The sequence below is a fragment of the Equus przewalskii genome, chromosome 26 (assembly GCF_037783145.1).
Source record: "Equus przewalskii isolate Varuska chromosome 26, EquPr2, whole genome shotgun sequence".
NCBI lineage: Eukaryota > Metazoa > Chordata > Mammalia > Perissodactyla > Equidae > Equus > Equus przewalskii.
The window spans coordinates 508,177-528,922 of NC_091856.1; the positions used below are offsets into that span (position 1 = coordinate 508,177).

Here is a 20,746-nt window from a genome sequence, read left to right on the forward strand (position 1 = left end):
TGTTGTGCCAAGTACTTGAGGCAGAATTGTGATTAAAAAAAATCCCTTGCCTTCTTGAAAATTATATAGATTAGTGAGGGAGCTAGGCATTAAGCAAAGAAGAATCATACAAATTAATATAAAATTACAACTAGGAAAAAAATACAATCATGATTTGTGCTATAAGGGGAGTACATGTTATCATGAGAACATATGATAGGGAAAGTTACCTCCTCAGGTCAGAGAGGCCTTACCTAATGACGTGCAGATTGAACTGAGGTTTGGAAGAAGAGGAAGCCTTAACCAGGCAAGGAAAGGAGGGGAACATTCTAGGCAGAGGAAATAGAACGTGCAAAGGCCTTGTAGTGAGGAGAAGGAGCTGAAAGAAGGCAAATATAGCTGGCATGCACAGAGGAAGGGAAAACATGGGTCAAAATGAGGCCAGGGAGCTAGGACCTCACTATAGAGCCTATAGGCCACGTTAGGTTGGAAAGTTAGTAGCCATGAGACTGAGGGAGGAGCAGAAGAAGAGAAGTTTGTCAACTGAAAGCATGGGACTTGTAATTAGATTTGCGTTTGAGTTCTTTTTTCTACCACTGAAAACTTTTGGCAAGCCTCTTGACTATTAAGCCACAATTTAAAAATGAAATGTTGCTATCTGTTCAATGTACCTCATACAGTTGAGGATTTAACTCTGAATGAGATCATTTGTGTGAAATTCCTTTGTAAGTTATAGTAACTTTTACTCTTGGATAGTTCCTTTTTCCTCTCTTTATAGAGGCTTAAGTATTCTGAAATTTGTAAACAAAGAGGATGTGATGAGATCCATAAACATTTAGTGAGCGCTTAACTATGGGTGAGGCATTGAACTAGTCACCTTGGCTATATAAAAATGAGTGAGAAATGGGCCTTGTGTTCAAGAAGATGGGGAGACAGCCATCTGTACAACTATATATGTTGCAAGATACAGTTTGGTAATTTCTGAAATAGAGGTACAAAGTGGGGTGTAGAAATGGAGTGTTTGATTCCAGCTGAGGGACAGGAAAGGCCTCAGCTGGGAGAGGAAGAGGACGGAGATAAAGGTGGAGTCAGGTGTTTTATTATGGTGTTGTTAATTGGGATAGGAAACAGAAAGAAAGAATAACAGCTGGGGAGATGATGATTTTGGTTTTAGACATGTTAAATTTGAGGTGCTGGCCATTTGTCCATGTTGGAAACATGACTTGGGAGCTCAAGATTAGAGGTGTAGATTTGGTCTAGTCTTTGTGGATTTGTTGGATGGAGGAGTGGTGGCGACATAAACATTTACTCATCATCATCATCATCATCATAATAGGCTGCATTTCATCAACTATAAGATACCAGAGATTATAAGATACATTATTATTTCATGTACCATTAAGGGGGCCGGCCCGGTGGCCCAGTGGTTAAGTGCACACATTCTGCTTCGGCAGCCCAGGGTTTGCCGGTTCGGATCCTGGGTGTGGACATGGCACTGCTTGGCACACCATGCTGTGATAGGCATCCCACATATAAAGTAGAGGAAGATGGGCACGGATGTTAGCTCAGAGCCAGTCTTCCTCAGCAAAAAAAAAAAGAGGGAGATTGGCAGCAGTTAGCTCAGGGCTAATCTTTCTCAAAAAAAAAAAAAGTGTCTTACAATCAATGATGTGTTGTAGGTCAATCAATAGTAATTTTTTCTTTCCTTTTTTTTTTTTGGAGGAAGATTAGCCCTGAGCTAACTGCTGCCAGTCCTCTTTTTGCTGAGGAAGACTGGCCCTGAGCTAACATCCATGCCCATCTTCCTCTACTTTATATGTGGGACGCTTACCACAGCATGGCTTGCCAAGCGGTGCCAAGTCCACACCCGGGATCCGAACTGGTGAACTCTGGTCCGCTGAGAAGCGAAACGTGTGCACGTAACTGCTGCACCACTGGGCCGGCCCCTAAAAATTTTTTAAAAGAAAAAAATGTACAGAGAATAATACATTGCATACTCATGTACTCACTACCTAGATTTTACGTATGTTAATGTTTTGTCATATTTGTCCAGATTGAAAAAAAATAATAATGTATTTTGTATAAAATTGAAGCCCCCTTTACAGTCAATCCCTTCTCTCCAAGGTATAACCACTCTCAAAGCTGGTGTGCAGTGTTTCCTTTCATGATTTTAATTCTAAAATGTTTATATCTATCTTTCCATTTATTCATCCATCCATCCGTCATAGAGTTATTCATTCCCCTATATTTTCTTCTGAAAATTCGAAGCTTGTCACTTTTAGATAATTTGACATTTAATCAATCCCCTAATCTTTTGCTTTTTAAAAACAATTCGTTAGCTGCTATATATGTCTTTCTGCACCTGAGGAATCTACCTATAGACAGATTCCCAAGTGTGGAGTTGCTGGGAGGCGTTTTTTTTCCCCTCCAGCTTTATTGAGGTATAATTTACATACGATAACATTCATCAATTTTAAGTCTATTCAGTGAAAAGTGAACATCACCACAGTTGGCACAGAACATTTCTATCACCCCAAAAAGTTTCCTTAAGTTTCTTTGTACTGCTGTACTTTCTGTGATGTTTTTGCGTTTTCTTGCACGTCCTATAAATGGAATCATACAGTATGTACTCTTGGTGGCTAGCTTGTTTCACTTAACATAATTTGCTTCTCAGATTCATCTTTGTTGTTCCATGTATCAGTAGTTCTTTTATTTGTATTGCTGAGTAGTATACCATTGTATAGATATACCACAATTTGTTCGTCCATTTACCAGTTGATCAGGACATTTGGGTACTTTCTGGTTTTTGGCTATTATGAATAAAGTTGTTATGAGCATTCATGTACAAGTGTTTGCGTGGACATAAGTTTTTATTTCTCTGGGGTAAATACTTAGGAGGCTAATTGCTGGAACATATGTTAACTGTACGTTTAACTTCATAAGATACTGCCAAGCTGTTTTCCAACGTGGTTGTACCATTTTTCATTCTCACCAGCAATATATGAGGGTTTTAGTCACTCCACATCCTCACTAACACTGGGTATTGTTAGATTTTTAAATTTTAGATCATCTAGTGGGTATTTAGTCCTATTTCATTATGGCTTTAATTTAACATTTCCCTGATGTCTGATGATGTTGAGCATCTTTTTTTTTTTATTGAGTTATTGATAGGTTACAATCTTGTGAAATTTCAGTTGTACATTAATGTTTTTCAGTCATGTTGTAGGTGCACCACTTCACCCTTTGTGCCCACCCCCCACCCCACCTTTCCCCTGGTATCCACTAAACTGTTCTTAGTCCATAATTTTAAATTCCTCATATGAGTGGAGTCATACACAGATTATCTTTCTCTCGCTGGCTTATTTCACTTAACATAATTCTCTCAAGGTCCATCCATGTTATTGCAAATGGAATGATTTTGTTCTGTTTTGCAGCTGAGTAGTATTCCATTGTATATATGTACCACATCTTCTTTATCCATTCGTCTGTTGCTGAACACTTAGTTGAGCATCTTTTCATGTGCTTATTTGTCACCTAAATATCTTCTTTGGTCAAGTGTCGGTTCAAATCTTTTGTTGAATTTTAAAATGTAGTTTCTTTGTATTCTTAATACTGTTTTGAGATTTCTTCTTATAGTCTTTTTTTTTTTTTTAAAGATTGGCACCTGAGCTAACAACTGTTGCCAATCTTTTTTTTTCTTTTTTTCTGCTTTTTCTCCCCAAATCCCCGCAATACATAGTTGTATATTCTAGTTGTGGGTCCTTCTAGTTGTGGCATATGGGACGCTGCCTCAACATGGTCTAATGAGCAGTGCCATGTCCGACCCTAGGATGTGAACCAGGGAAACCCTGAGCCACCAAAGTGGAGAGTGTGAACTTAACCACTCGGCCACGGGCCCCTCTTCTTACAGTCTTTTATCAGTTTTATCAGATAGGTTTTGCAAATATATCTTCCCAGTCTGTGGCTTGCATTTTTTTTTTTTAGGAAGATTAGCCCTGGGCTAACTACTGCCAATCCTCCTCTTTTTGCTGAGAAAGACTGGCCCTGAGCTAACATCCGTGCCCATCTTCCTCTACTTTATACGTGGGACACCTACCACAGCATGGCTTTTTGCCAAGCAGTGCTTTGTCCGTACCCGGGATCAGAACCGGCAAACCCTGGGCTGCCAAGAAGCAGAACGTGGGAACTTAACCACTGCGCTACTGGGCCGGCCTCTGTGGCTTGCATTTTTAATGGTGTCTTTTGAGGAACACGTATTTTAAATTCTAAGTCTAATTTATCCGTGCTTTTACCTTTAAACTTTATGCTTTTTGTATCCAATTTGAGAAATCTTTGCCTATCCCAAGATCACAAAGATTTTCTCTTGTGTTTTCTTCTAGATGTTTTATAGTTTTAGCTCTTACATTTATTTCTATTCATGATTCATTTTAAGTTAAGTTTTGCATATGCTGTGAGGAAAAGATAGTATATATATTTTTTATATTTATATAATTATATTATACATTTTTATATATTTCTGTTTTATTCCATGTCTATTTTTATGCCAGTGCCACACTGTCTGATTACTGTAGCTTTACAGTAAGTCTTGAATTAAATGAAATTATTGAAGAACGTTTGGGAAGAGGAATTGACATGAGACTACAAGGGACAGTCCAGGGGGAGATATACTTTGATTCAATAATAAAAAAAAAATTTCTTTAGCACTAAGTGCTGCCTGGAAATGCAGAGGGCCTTGTGAAAGGTACTGAATCACCTGTCTCTTGGAACTGATAAGCAGAGCTTGGATGTGAGCTGAGGTGAAGCCTTCAGTTGCAACACGGGACAAGGAGAATGGCAGATCTGTACCCTCAAGAATCTTTTCAGGCATTATGTCTGGGGATTTCCCTTTATCTTTTTTTCTCCCTGTGGCACTTAGCCCTACTCTTGATTGATAGAAATATTTGATGATTTCTGGAATTTAGCAGTTTTCCTTCATGTGTGGTCTGTCACCTTTCCTAGGAGCTGGCTTGCTGCAGTCCCAGTATGGAATTTTTTTTCTTGTGCAGTTCTCCATTGACATTTTGGCTTAATGCTCTTTGTGATTATTCAGACAGGACCTCCTCTTGATGTCTGCTTATTCCCAGAAAGAAAGTACTTCTCAGTCTGGTTTAAAACCTATTGTCTAGCTCTGGCCTGTTATGCTCTTCCTTTAGCATGAATGAAATGGAGTTTGTATGATGAGTTTTTTTTTTTTTTTGAAGAAGATTAGCCCTGAGCTAACGTCTGCCACCAATTCTCCTCTTTTTGCTGAGGAAGATTGGCCCTGAGCTGACACCCGTGCCCATCTTCCTCTGCTTTTTATATGTGGGACGCCTGCCGCAGCATGGCTTGACAAGTGGTGCATAGGTCCGTACTTGGGATCTGAACCAGTGAGCCCCAGGCCGCCGAAGCGGAACATATGAACTTAACTGCTCTGCCACTGGGCCGAGCTGTCTATGATGAGTTTTAAATAAGGAACATATATAACTTAAACCTTGGAAAGATATCTGATGTGGAATTGGTTGCTTATCATGGGAGTAACCCAGCTCTCTCTACCTGCTTGTCAGGCGGCTGTAAGAGATTGCTGTATTGAGTGTGAGTTTAGACTGGATGACTTGTAAGGGCCCTTCTAACTATCTTCAATCTTTGATCAGAAGTCCCAGCTTTTTTCTCTTCTAAGACTTAGACTTAAAAATGTAGTTGTAACTCTAGCCTTGGCCCATAATAAGTGATCAAAAAATGTAGGTTAAAAAGTTAATTTGCAAAAATTCTTCATGCTGTCGTTTTTTTTCTTTTGCAGTTAAACGAGCCAAATTCCAGGGTTCACCAGGTAAGGCCAACCTTTAATTATTACACCCTTTCCTGCCATACTTGCTGTGATGTAAAAGCAGTCTTTTAAAACAGCAATTTCATTTAATTCATTGATTAAATTAATTAAATTCACTAAATTAATTTATTAAATGATTTAAAAAATCAATATCAGGAGGTGTTGCTCAGGGGGGTACAGAGTTTCAGTTATGCAAGGTGAATAATTTCTGGAGACCTAATGTACAGCACTGTGTCTATCGTTAACAAGTATTGTGTTCTTGAAATTTGCTAAGAGGGTAGATCTTGTGTTTTCAACACACACACAGAAAATGGTAACTATGTAAGGTGGTGATGAATATGTTAATTGGCTTGATTGTGGTGATTATTTCACAGTGTATACATACATCAAATCAAGTTTTATACCTTAAATATGTACAATTTTGAATTGTCAGTTATACCTCAGTGAAGCTGAAAAAAAAATCGGTGCTGTTGTAAAACATTAAAGAAATCTATCTATCTAGTGAAAAGTTAAAGTCCCTTTACCTCTTGGCCAACTCATTTCTACTTCTCAGAAGTAACTGTTTAGAAGTTTTTATATACGTTTTCAAAGTTTCTCTGTATATGCTTGTATACGATACTGGATCAGCTACACATATCTTTTTGCAACCTGCTTTTTTTTCCAGCAAGACATGAAAGTCTTGTGTGTGTGTATATACTATATCTGGTTCTTTCTTTTAAAGTCTTATACAGAATTTTATTGTAGATTTGTACCCTAGATCCCTGATTGATGAATATTTAGGTTGTCTACAGTTTTTTGCTACTATAAGCAATAAATGTTCTTGTGCGTTTACCATTGCCTGCTCTTACAAATGTATCCGTACGCTAGAGTCCAGAAGTAGCATTGCTGGGCCAAATGTATGCATTTAAAAAAAATTTGGTAGCTGTTGTCAACTTGTTCTTCTGAAAGTTTTTGCTAGATTATGCTCAGACCAAAAGTATATGAGTGTTTATTTTCCCAAATCCTTATCAGCATCAGATAACATGAAACTCTTTAATCTTTGCCCAGCTGAAGATATAAGTGGTATCTCTTTATTTTAATACACATTTCCTTAACTGTGAATGTCACATTATTCTGGTTATTGCTGTGGAAAAGAGAGAGTATTGGGAATTGCTGGGAGGAAATGAACATGCTTGGAAACCCAGGAAAATCTGAAAACCCAAATTTTGGGTGCAACAGGAATTAAAGCAGTTTCTGAGCCTCCTCTCTCCACTGCCTCTGGGTTAGTGCTTCTTTCTGAGAAGCTGTTCTGTTCTCCTTTCTTTTCAGCTGGTTTTCTATGCTTACCTGTCTTGCATACAGTCCATAATGGCATCTCCAATGGAGTTTATATGCTTCTTTGAGCTTTATCACCAACCACCGATTGTCACTATTTCTGTTTTCCTTTTCTAAAATCTTTTGAAAGGAAATCGTATTGGTCTCAGCTTTTGGTCAGCCCGTGGACTGGCTGCTCTTGGGTCATGTCTGCACCTGGTCTGGTCATCTCTGGTTGAATGTGGGTAGTGGAGTACAAAATCATATGATAGAAAACATTGCTCAGTGGTCTATTGCACTGATACATCTGGATATGGATGGGGATTCCCTCAGGTCGGTGGGCTTGTATCCTTATATGTCGTTAGTATAATTGTAAACTTTCCATGTCCAAGTATAAAATTGCATAATTTTTAATGATACTAAGGGAAAGATTTACCTTCTGCTACAAGTGCGTGACAGGGCCCATTTTCTCCCATCTCTAACATTAGGTAATCATTTTAAACAATCTTTACCAATTTGATTAGTCAAAAATGATAGTCTTCTTTCTTTCATTTTATAAAATTATGATTGATTTCTTACAGAGAAAAGTGAACTCTCAATTCAGTGCCCGTAATCATGGCTGATGCAAAATGTGCTGTGTTGAGCAGTAGGTCAGACTTCTGGGTTTTGAGTTCCAGGCCACCTCTCTTTGTTTAATATTCAATGCACACTCTCAGGTTAGACAATTTCCTTTTCCCAACTCTGTGATAACACTTCTTATAACTGAATAGATCAAGTTTGACGTCCGCTTCCTTTATGAGAGTTTTTCCTCAGTTCTTGTCTCTGTCAACAGCTGGAGCTGACTCTTTCCTCTTCTGCAGTTCTTTATAACTTTTTCTCTTATGGTACTTATTCTTTCTACATTTTATTAAGTTTACATAATCTTTCCTGCTAGATTAATTAGATTAGTTCTTTTCAAACTGCAGGTGGACTATAAAATCAATTTAGTTATGATTAACATTTTAATAGATTAAATTAAAACAGGAAATATCAATGTATCACACCTTATATTTCATGAAGCTTTTGTTTTAGTTTATATGTGTGTGTATGTGTGTCTACTGGGTCAAATATAAAATATATTTCTTAAATTTGCAAAACGCTGTTATAGATTATGCTTTTGAAGAGTGGTATATTTTTACAACTTTTTGCAACTCTACAATGCTTAGAATGATGCTATATTATACAAAATATATATATTCCATTTTTTCTTCTACATGTAATGTTTTAATTTGGATATTATTTAATTCCAGGAGCTTTATGAGGTTGGGTAACAATCTGAGCGCTAAGTATTGCATCTTCATTTTGCGTTTTTTCAAAGATAAATTTAACACATACGTGACCCTGAAAGTGCAGAATGTGAAGAGCACAACGGTAGCAGTTCGTGGTGATCAGCCTTCCTGGGAACAAGATTTTATGTTGTAAGTGCTTTGTAGCAGCAGCATTCCTACAATATTTGACAGTCTTCCCGAGGCAGTCACATTGGATTAAACAATTAGAGCTGAAGATTTTGCATATGTCTAAGATTTATAAAATATGTTAAATATTTTAAAACATTTTAATATATTAACATATGCTAAATATTTTCTTTGAAAGCTACAGATTTACAGGAACAAGTAAAGTGTGTGGCAGGTGAAGTATATCTGCAGTTTTGTTCTCTTGTGGATTTCTAATCTGTTCTTAGAGGTGAATTATGAATGTGAGTAAACTCCCAATTAATTTATGTGGGTGGAAATACTACCTAGTCAGATTTTCTCAGTGGTCAGAGTTGGAATATATACAGCATACGTAGCATGATATTAAACATAACTTAATCTTTCTTTGATTCTCAGAAGGCTCCTTGAAGGAATGTGATTATGCATGTGAGAGACTGTGTGTCTGTGTATACCCAAGTTATCTGCTTTAGAGGATGAGTATTTCTATGCCTATAGTCCTTTTACTTTATGGAGTAAAATGTCCTACATTCATCTAGTAATAAAATGAGTAAACGTTAGTAGACTTTCTTATGTATAACACAAAATTTAGTATGTTATGATTGTGAGTTCTGGCTTTAAAAACTTGATATTTCTTTTTTTTTTTCCCTTCTTAAATTTCAAGATTTTTTCCCCCTGCTCTAGAAAAGGGGAGAGAAGTGTAGAATCTAATTTTGAAGGACTAGGCAAATCACTTAGCTTCTCAAGTGCCAGTTTCCTTATCTGTAAAGTTCTACTTTTCTTACAAGATTATGCTTATTTTTTGGAAAGGTGGGTGCAAGGGGATCAAACAAGAAAATGTATTAAAATTCCTGTGAAACTTTAAATTTAAGTGACATTGCTTTGCAAGTTTTATAGTGCATCTCAGAGAGACATAGGGATGATTATTATTTTTATGGGGAAGTGTTCCAACCCTACAGGCTTTTTAATATATTGCTTCTTATTGTACCATTTAGGAAACTTTGTTATAATAACTATTATTATATTGTTATATTATTGTTTTGTTATAATACCTATTATGAGGGCTTGGGCTAAGACAATAGCAGAAGGGATAGGAGAAAAGGATGGATAGAAGATGTTACGGAGGTGGAACCAGGATTTGTCTTGAATGATGGGGTAAGTGGTGTGCCATTCATCAGGATAGGGGATGGTGCAAGATCAGTTATGGACAAGTTTATTTATTTTATTTATTATTTATTTTTTTAAAGATTTTATTTTTTCCTTTTTCTCCCCAAAGCCCCCCGTTACATAGCTGTATATTTTTTTAGTTGTGGCTCTTTTCAATTGTGGCATGTGGGACGCCACCTCAGCATGGCCTGATGAGCAGTGCATTGTCCTTGTCCAGGATCCGAACTGGCGAAACCCCAGGCTGCCGAAGCAGAGCACGTGAACCCAACTACTCGGCCAAAGGGCCAGCCCGGGACAAGTTTATATTTGAGGTTCTTACAGCACAGGTAGCAGGAGAGGTACAGAAGGTACTTAGAAACCTGAACCTGGTACTCAGGGAAGAAATCTGGGTTGGAGAAATATTTTGGTCACCTGAAGCCATAGGTGTAGATGAGAAAGCTTAGGGAGAGAGCATGTAGGGTGAGAATAGGGCCTGGGGTAGATCCTGGAGAGCACCAGCATTTAACGATGGACAAAGGGAACTAAGAAGGAATGAACAGAGAGGTTGAAGGAGAGACAGTGGATACTAGTGTCCTGAAAACTAAGGGAGAACTGGGGCTTCGAAAACAAAGAGGCCAGTGGTGTCAAATTTCTCACTGGTTGCTTCTCTCTCTAGATTATAAGCCTCATTCATTCCCTATCTCAATTATAGTAACATGAGAATGAGACCACTTATTCATTTCATTACACACGTAGTGTACTAAGTCAGCTATGAACAGTTTATTCAGGTGTCTTCCTATACTACTATATTAGCCATACCACAGTCCTGGCTATGGTATGTAAAACTAGCAATCCTACTTTCTTCCACCTTCTAACTGGCTGTAATAATCACCTACTGTGTTAGCTGTTCCTAGCAAGTGAAAAGTAGTGATCGACAGCCTCTTATCAGCATAGCCAGCTTTATTCTTATGTGTTTATTTTCCAGTTTCCCATAGCACTTCCCCTTTCCGCCCTGCTGTGGTATGTGTGAATTTCCTGTCTCCCACCTTGAGATGCTATGTAATTTTGCCCTCTTCCCCTTTACACGTGGGTTTTATTAGCTACTTTCTCTACCTTTCTGTGCCTATTTCTTATGCCTCTTACCCTGTTCATTTGTCACTGACAACTCCATTGCTGGTCTCTTGTCTCCCTTTCTCCTTTTTCCGTCTCCCTGATGTATTCTATGGCAGTATCTTATGTTCTCAAGGGCCCTTGTACTTCTGCTTGACTCCCTTTCATAAATAAATCTTGTAAAGAAACCTTGCCTTTTTCTAAAAGGTTCCTGTATACAGTGAGTGCAAAGGCATAAGTTGGGGGCAGTGTCGTTACTGTTAACAGTACAACAGAACTGTCGCTTAAGGGTGGAGATTGTAGGCAGGCAGCCCTGGCAGTAATGCCCTTGCTGCTTGACCTCATTTTTTTGTGAAATTGCATTAATCTAACCATAATTGTAGCTCCAAAGGAGAGGAGACAGACGGACAGGGGCGTTTTTCTATGGATACCCTACATAGGTTTCTCAGGGCCTAAAGAATGGTTGCAGTTTTCTGGAGCATGTTGATTTTCCCTGACAACGGGATCCTGGTGAGAAAGTATTCACGGTTTAGCAAAACAGGAGATAGAGCTGTTTCTTTCATATTATCTGGCTTTCTTTAAAGGGTTTTTTTCTTTCCGTTAGTGAGATTAATCGCCTGGACCTGGGTCTGAGTGTGGAGGTATGGAACAAAGGACTGATCTGGGACACCATGGTGGGGACCGTGTGGATTGCGCTGAAGACTATTCGTCAGTCGGATGAGGTCAGTCAATGCATTGCCCGTTTGGCGGTATGATTCTAGCCCTTACTTTTCCCCGTCCTAGGCAACTAATATTCATCCACACATCTCAGATTGCTTTGCTCCCATTCTCATTAGAAGGAGTGGAACCAGTCTATTCCTAACCTCACCCAGAGGCTCAGGGGATTTTATTTAGATCTGATCTTCCTTCTGTCCTATGACTGACCTCAGAGATGCCAGAGCACCTCTTTGGCATTATCAGGTAGACAGCCCCTTTTGAGTACTCCGTGTGCATGTGTGTGTTTGTGTGTGTGTGTGTGAGATCTAGGATGCCTGTGGTTTCTGCATTCCCCTCTAAGACACTGTCCTGGGAGGAGTGCCATTAAACTTCCTCGCCCAGCTGGCTGGTCCTGTTCTCAGCTGTGTTTCTTTGAGTCACCAATCTGCAGGCAATTGGTTTCAATTTTCCTTCTTCCACATGTAATCCTAATAGAGTTTGAGGAACTACCAGGCTTGGCAATTGGTATTCACAGTGTCTCATTATATGCGCTGCATAATAACGTTTCAGTAAAGGACAGACTGCATATACAACAGGGGTCCCATAACAGTACCATATAGCCTAGGTGTGTAGTAGGCTACACTATCTATGTTTGTGTGAGTATACTGTGATGTTTGCACAATGACGAAATTGCCTGATGGCACGTCTCAGAACGTATCCCTGTCATCAAGTGATGCATGACTGTGTTTTCAAGACTGAACTCCCACTCCACTTTCCCAGATTAGAGTATAACTCAGCATCATTTTCCCATAGACACTCACTTTGAACCTGGACAAAATCTGTCATATTCCTGATGGACTGTGAGTTTTCTCTGGGCATGGGGATGGTGAAGGTGTGCCTCTCTTCCCAAATTTCTTTTAGTTCCAGCTAAGTCTCTATCCCCTCTGGCCGATGGGCAGTTCGTTTTCATTGTGGCCTCAGTTCAGGTCTTCTTAACTAGCAATGTTACTAGCTCTTTACTGATTAGAAGTAGCGACACATATTAAGTGACATAGTCATTGAGAATTGTGCAGATTAAATATTGATCCATGGAGATGCTTAGTTTTTGAGTTTGGCACTCCAGAAGTTCTATCCTCAGCGGGCTTGTAGAGAGCTTAGCACGGTGAAAGCTGCTGTCCCACCAAAGAGGGATAACAGATGCCATATGTAGTAAAGGCAGGTGGTGACAGTGGTGTGTTTCCCTCTCCAGGATGTGAGTGGCTATCAAAAGCTCTCCAGCAAGGAAATCAGAGAAAAACACCTGGCTCTTAAACCAAGAGGGGAGCTATGGAAGAATAACGTTCAATCTTACATCTTTGTTTTCTAGGAAGGGCCTGGAGAGTGGTCCACATTGGAGGCAGAGACATTAATGAAAGATGATGAGATCTGTGGAACTAAAAACCCAACTCCCCATAAAATTTTGCTTGATACAAGATTTGAGTTGCCTTTTGGTGAGTCTATTTTATTAGATTTTAAAAACCATTTAATACTTTTTTACTATATTGTTTGAAGTTGTTTGCTTGTTTCATTACTGAGTTTTTTGTCTTGTCAGCTATCTCCTTTGAGGGCATTCTGTCTCTGTCCACTCTGTTCTCTATAACACTTCTCGCAGGGATGGTGCAAAGTAGATTCCAGAATGGTGCTCATTAAAGAATCCACACTAAAAGCATTCTCTTCAGATCATTTAGTTTTCTGTGACAATATATTATAATAACTTATGAAATACCTGCTTGTTAGAGAACATCAATGATTTATTCTTTTGATAATATTTTACCATTTATTGTCTTGAAGTGACTATATACCTTATAATTTGTCAATGTAAACATTAAAGTAGCACTAATAAATAGAAGGATAATTTTTAAAAAATCAGAAAAAACATACTCATGATAAAAATTCAAACAGTATGGAAATGTTTATGGATAAAAAGTTAAAATTTTCTCTTCCCACTTCCTTATTCTCCTTTGCATTCCCCAGACATAAACCACTGTTAACTTTCTTGTGTCTTGGTTTAGACATAAGAAATTTCTTTTCTAGAAATAGATTTTCACAAAATTTGGATCATACTCTGTATACTATGTATAGAGATATATAGTTTTGTATAAACTACTTAAATACACTATTTTGGACATCATTCCATGTTAAACTTTAAGGTCTATCTTGCAGATCCAAACAGCTGCTTATGCCATAAATTATGTCAGCAATCCTGTATTAATTGACATGAAGATTGCTTCCAGTTTTTTTTTTTTTTCCTCCCCAAAGCCCCCCGCTACATAGTTGTATATTCTTCGTTGTGGGTCCTTCTAATTGTGGCATGTGCGACGCTGCCTCAGCGTGGTTTGATGAGCAGTGCCATGTTCGCGCCCAGGATTCGAACCAACGAAACACTGGGCCGCCTGCAGCAGAGCTCGCGAACTCAACCACTCTGCCACGGGGCCAGCCCCAGTTTTTTTGATATTATGTACTGCTATAATGACCAGCTATTTCTGTTCCCATTTATGTGTCTTAGGATAAATTCTTAAAAGTAGAACTTAAAGAATGAGTCAAAGGATATGTGCATTATTATTTTTCGTTGTACTTCCAAATTACTTGTGAAAAAGACCGTACCAATTTATATTCTTACCAGCTGTGTCTGAGGTGTCTCTTTTCTGCACATCTTTGCCTACATTTTTTTTTTTTGTGTGAGGAAGATTAGCCCTGAGCTAACTGCTGCCAATCCTCCTCTTTCTGCTGAGGAAGACTGACCCTGAGCCAGCATCTGTGCCCATCTTCCTCTACTTTATATGTGGGACACCTACCACAGCATGGCGTGCCAAGTGGTGCCATGTCCGTACCCAGGATCCGAACAGGCGAACCCCGGGCCGCCGAAGCTGAATGTACGCACTTAACTGCTGCCCCACCGGGCTGACCCCTTTGTCTAAATTTTGTATTTCTCAGTTTTTAATGTTTTTCTGTGTAATTGGTTTACATGGTATCTTGTTTTAGTTAAATTTAGTTTAATTTTAATGTTGACTGCTCACATTATTGATATCTACATATACTATTGTTATTGCTACTAATTTATGATTTCAGTCTGCTTATATCTTGTACCTTATGGTTATTTAAGCAAAAATGCCATGATTTTCCAATAAGCTCAGAAATAACTAAACTCAGAACAACTATTAGTTCAGAAAAATAGAAAGGAAAACTTTTGTGTGTCTCTGGGCCAAGTTGCAGGTAAAGAGAAAAGCAGTTGGGAGTTGTTGCTGCAGCTTAGTTTCTTGTATTCTTAGTGCTGTGTTCTGGGCTGCACTGGTTTGGAATGGAGTCTCTGTCTTGCTGAATTGAGATGGAGAAGGGTGGGAGTGGGTCTTGGTTCAGATACCACAGAAATTGGATGTTCTTAAAGTTTTAGTAGATTTTCTTGAATAAGTGTTTCTTCATTTGCTGTATGCCCTTACGACCATTTCCAGAGACTTTAAATGGTGTTTTTTAATATATACAGTTTTGCTACGGAGTGGATCTGTGGAGCTCCTCACATTGTCAGGCTAGAAGTCTGTCAGTCCATCCCTCATTGCATTTTTATTTAATTAATTAACTTATTTTATTGAGGTTCTATTGGTTTATAACATTGTGTAATTTCACATGTACATTATTATATGTCAGTTTCCATGTAGACTGCACCGTGCTCAAACCAATAGTCTAGTTTTCATCTGTCACCATTCATATGTTCCCCTTTATCCCTTTCACCCACCCCCCCCAACCCTCTTCCCCTCTGATAACCACTAATCTGTTCTCTATCCATGTGTTTATCTTTCACACATGAGTGAAATCATGCAGTGTTTGTCTTTCTTAGTCTGGTCTATTTTGCTAAATATAATACCCTCAAGGTCCATCCATGTTGTTACAAATGAGATGATTTTGTCTTTTTTTTATGGCTGAGTAGTATTCCATTGTATATATATACACCACATCTTTTTTATCCATTCATCAGTCGATGGACACTTGGATTGTCTTGGCTATTGTGAATAAAGCTACAGTGAATATAGGGGTGCATAGATTGGTTTGTGTTGTTGATTTCAAGTTCTTTGGATAAATAACCAGTAGTAGGATAGCTGGATCATATGGTGTTTCTACTTTTAGTTTTTTGAGAAATCTCCATACTGTTTTCCATAGTGGTTGCACCAATTTGTGTTCCCACCAGCAGCGTATGAGGGTTCTATTTTCTCCACATGCTCTCCAAGGTCTGTTATTTTTTTGTCTTGGTAATTATAGCCATTCTGACAGGTGTAAGGTGATATCTAAGTGTAGTTTCAGTTTGCATTTCCCTGATGATTAGTGCTGTTGAGCATCTTTTCATGTGTTTATTGACCATGTGTATATCTTCTTTGAAAAAATGTCTGTTCATATCCTATGCCCATTTTGTGCTCAGGCTTTTTGTTTTTGTGTTGTTCAGTTGCATGAGTTCCTTATATATTATGGAGGCTGACTCCTTTGTTGGATATATGATTTGCAAATACTTTGTCCCAGTTGGTGAGTTGTCTTTTTGTTTTTTGGTTTTTTTTTTTGAGGAAGATTAGCCCTGAGCTAACATCTGTGCCCATCTTCCTCTACTTTATGTGTGGGATGCCTACCACAGCATGGCTTGCCAAGCAGTGCCATGTCCACACCCAGGATCTGAACTGATGAACTCCAGGCCACTGAAGCGGAATCTGTGCACTTAACCGCTGCGCCACTGGGCTGGCCCTGTCTTTTTGTTTTGATCCTAGTTTTCTTTTGCCTTGCAGAAGGTCTTTAGTCTGAAGAAGTCTCACTTGTTTATTTTTTCTTTTGTTTCCCTTGTATGAGAAAACATGGTATTTGAAAAGATCTTTTTAAGTTCGAGGTCAAAGAGTGTACCACCTATATCATCTTCCAGGAGTTTCATGGTTTCAGGACTTATCTTCAAGTCTTTGATCCATTTTGAGTTTGTTTTTGTGTATGACGTGAGATAATGGTCTACTTTCATTCTTGCATGTAGCTGTCCAGTTTTCCCAACACCATTTATTGAAGAGACAGTCTTTTCCCCATTGTATGTCCTTAGCACGTTTGCCAAAGATTAGCTGTCCGAGATGTGTGGTTTTATTTCTGGGCTTTCAGTTCTGATCTATTGATGTATGCCTGTTTTTGACCAGTACCATACTGTTTTAATTACTATGGCTTTGTAGTACATTTTGCAATCAGAGATTGTGATGCTTCCAGCTTTGTTCTTTTTCCTCAGGATTGCTTTAGCAATTCGGGGTCTTTGGTTGCCCCGTATGAATTTTAGGATTCTTTGTTCCATTTCCGTGAAGAGTGTCATTGGGATTCTGATTGGGGTTGCATTGAACATGTAGATTGCTTTGGGTAGTATGCACATTTTAACTATGTTTATTCTTCCAATCCATGTGCATGGAATGTCTTTCCATCTCTTTATGTCATCATCTATTTCTTTCACTAACATCTTGTAATTTTCATTGTTTAAGTCCTTCACCTCCTTGGTTAAATTTATTCCTAGGTACTTTATTCTTTTTGTTGCGATTATAAATGGGATTGTATTCTTGAGCTGTCTTTCTGTAAGTTCATTATTAGAGTACAGAAATGCAACTGATTTTGTAAGTTGATTTTGTACCCTGCAACTTTACTGTAGTTGTTAATTATTTCTAATAATTTTCTGATGGATTCTTTAGGGTTTTGTATATATAAGATGATGTCGTCTGCTAACAGCGAGAGTTTCACTTCTTCACTCCCTATTTGGATTCGTTTTATTCCTTTCTCTTGCCTAATTGCTCTGGTGTAAACCTCCAGTATGATGTTGAATAAGAGTGGTGATAGTGGGCATCCTTGTCTCGTTCCTGTTCTCAGAGGGATGGCATTCAGTTTTTCCCCACTGAGTATGATATTGGCTGTGGGTTTGTCATATATGGCCTTTATTATGTTGAGGTAATTTCCTTCTATCCCCATTTTGTTAAGAGATTTTAATCATAAATGGCTGTTGGATCTTGTCAAGTGCTTTCTCTCCATCTATTGAGATGATCGTGTGGTTTTAATTCCTCAGTTTGTTGATGGGGTGTATCAGATTCACTGATTTGCGGATGTTAAATCATCCCTGTGTCCCTGGTATAAACGCCACTTGATCATGATGTATGATCCTTTTGATGTATTGCTGTATTTGGGTTGCCAATATTTTGTTGAGGATTTTTGCATCTATGTTCATCAGCAGTATTGGCCTGTAGTTTTCCTTTTATGTGTTGTCCTTGTCAGGCTTTGGTATCAGAGTGATGTTGGCCTTGTAGAATGTGTTAGGAAGTGTTCCATCTTCCCTGATCTTTTGGAACAGCTCGAGAAGGATGGGTATTAAATCCTCTCTGAAAGTTTGGTAGAATTCCCCAGGAAAGCTGTCTGGTCCTGGGATTTTCTTCTTTGGGATGCTTTTGATTATTGTTTCAATCTCTTTCCTTGTGATTGGTCTATTCAGATTAACTGTTTCTTCTTGATGAGTCTAAAAATTTATCCATTTCCTGTGGATTGTCCATTTTGTTGGCATATAGTTTTTTGTAGTATTCTCTTATAATTCCTTCTATTTCTGTAGTATCTGTTGTTATTTCTCCTCTTTCATCTCTAATTTTATTTATCTGAGCTATCTTTCTTTTTTCCTTCGTAAGTCTGGCCAGAAGTTTGTCAGTTTTTATTTACCTTCTCAAAGAACCAGCTCTTTGTTTCATTGGTCCTTTCTACTGCCTTTTTTGTTTCAGTAGCATTTATTTCTGCTCTGATTTTTATTATTTTTCTCCTTCTGTTGACTTTGGGCTTTGTTTTTTTTCTAATTCAGTTAGGTGTAGTTTGAGATTGCTTATTTGGGATTTTTCTTGTTTGTTAAGGTGAGCCTGTATTGTGATGAATTTTCCTCTTAGTATGGCTTTTGCTGCATCCTGTATGAGTTGATATGGTATGTTTTCATTTTCATTTGTCTCCAGATAGTTTTTTATTTCTCCTTTAATTTCTTCCATGATCCATTCTTGTTCAATAGCATGTCCGTTAGTCTTCACATCTTTATTCCTTTCTCACCTTTTTTCTTGTATTTATTTTCTAGCTTATAGCGTTGTGATAGGGAAAGATGCTTGTTATCATTTCAATCTTCTTAAATTTATTGAGGCTTGCCTGGTTTTCCAACATTTGGTCTATCCTTGAGAATGTTCCTTGCGCTCTTGAGAAGAATGTGTTTTTTGCTGTTTTTGGATGGAGTGTTCTATATATGTCTAAGTAGTCCAACTGGTCTAGCTTTTCATTTAATTCCATTGTTTTCTTGTTGATTTTTCTATCTGGATGAACTATCCGTTGGTATGAGTGAAGTGTTTAGATCCGCTACTGTTATTATTATTACTATTTCCTTTTAGGTTTGTTAATGGTTGCTTTATGTACTTTGGTGCTCCTGTGTTGGGTAAATAGATATTTGTAAGTGTTATTTCTTCTTGGTGGAGAGTCCCTTTAATCATTATATACTACCCCTCTTTGTCTCTCTTTACCTGTCTTGTCTTGAAGTCTACTTTGTTTGATATAAGTATTGCGACACCTTTCTTTTGTTTGCCATTAGCTTGGAGTATCATCTTCTATCCCTTCACTCTGAGCCTCTGTTTGTCATTGGAGCTCAGATGTGTTTCCTGGAGGCAGCATGTTGTTGGGTCTTGTTCTTTAATCTGTCTTGCCACTCTGTGTCTTTTTGTTGGAGAATTCAATCCATTTACGTTTTGGGTGATTATCAATATATGAAGGCTTAATGCTGCCATTTTATCACTTGTTTTCTGGTTCTCCTCCATTTCCTTTGTTTCTCGTCTTGTATATTTTGGCCCACCAATTGAATTATGTAGTTTTTTATGATATGTTTCTCAGTTTTCTCCTTATTTGTTATTTGTGTCTCTGTTCTGCTTTTTTGTGTAGTGGTTACCATGAGGTTTGTATTCAAAATCTCGTGGTTATGGTAGTCCATTTTCTGATAGCTTCTTACTTCCTTAGACTAAGCTGATTCAGTCCCTTTCCTCTTCCCTTCCTAAGTTGTTTTTCTCACATCTCACTCCATCTTGTGTTGTGAGTTTGTGGTTAAAATGAGATTATCTTTGTTTTTGGTGTTTTCCTTCCCTTTATTTTTAATTCTATGGTTGAGTATTTGCTAGCCTGTTCTGATTCTTTCTACCTGCTTATTGCCTTTCTCTGTGCTTTGCAACCCCTTTCTCCCTTTTTTGTTTTTTCAGGTATGAGGACCTTCTTCAGGACTTCTTGTGGGGGGGGGGTAGTCTCCTTGCTACAACTCCTCTAGCTTTTGTTTGTCTGGGAGTTTTTATTTCTCCATCATATCTGAAGGATATTTTTGCTGTATAGAGTATTCTTGGCTGAAAGTTTTTGTCCTTCAAAGATTTGAATATATCATTCCAGTCTCTCCTAGACTGTAAGGTTTCTGCACAGAAATCCACTGAAAGCCTGATACGGGTTCCTTTGTAAGTTATTTTCTTCTGCCTTGCTGCCCTCAGTATTCTTTCTTTGTCATTGACTTTTGCCAGTTTCACTACTATATGCTTTGCAGTAGGTATTTTTAAATTGACATGTTTAGGAGATCTGGTAGCCTCTTCCACATGGATTTCCATCACCTTCCCTAGGTTTGGGAAGTTCTCTGCTATTATTTCTTTGAACACGCTTTCTGCTCCATTCTCCTTCTCTTCACCTTCTTCAATACCTATAATTCTTATGTTGCATTTCCTCATTGAGTCAGATATTTTTCAGAGACTTTATTTCTTTTTAGTCTTAGTTCTGTCTCCTCTAGTATCTGGAGCATTTCAACATTTCTATCTTCGATTGTGCTGATTTGCTCCTCTATGATGTCTACTCGAGCATTCAGGAAATTCATATTTGTTTTATTTCTTCCATTGTGTCTGTCATCACTAATATTTCTGATTGATTGTTCTTTATAAATTCAATCTCTTTTGTGGAGTAGCTCCTGAGCTTATTGAATTGTTTCTTTACATTCTCTTTTAACTTGATGAGTTTTTGATGATAGGTATTTTTGATTCTTTGTCATTTAGATTCCATGTTTCTGTGTCCTCAGGGCTGATTTCTGGGTACTTGTCATTTTCTCTCTGTTCTGGAGACCTAATATAATGTTTGATATTGCTAGAGGGCGTGG

The 20,746-nt window shown here is 38.1% G+C and overlaps 1 protein-coding gene across 28 annotated transcripts in view; it reads left to right on the forward strand.

Annotated features, from left to right (window-relative positions):
- Positions 1-20,746, forward strand: part of UNC13B (unc-13 homolog B) — a 210,584-nt gene that overhangs the window by 37,098 nt on the left and 152,740 nt on the right. For all 28 annotated transcript variants that reach the window (XM_070595596.1, XM_070595585.1, XM_070595584.1 and 25 more), the window contains 4 exons: positions 5,798-5,827; positions 8,475-8,574; positions 11,447-11,564; positions 12,905-13,028. In XM_070595596.1, the coding sequence (XP_070451697.1) occupies positions 8,570-8,574; positions 11,447-11,564; positions 12,905-13,028 (247 nt within the window). In that variant the 5' untranslated portion in view covers positions 5,798-5,827; positions 8,475-8,569. The remainder of the gene's footprint in view (positions 1-5,797; positions 5,828-8,474; positions 8,575-11,446; positions 11,565-12,904; positions 13,029-20,746) is intronic.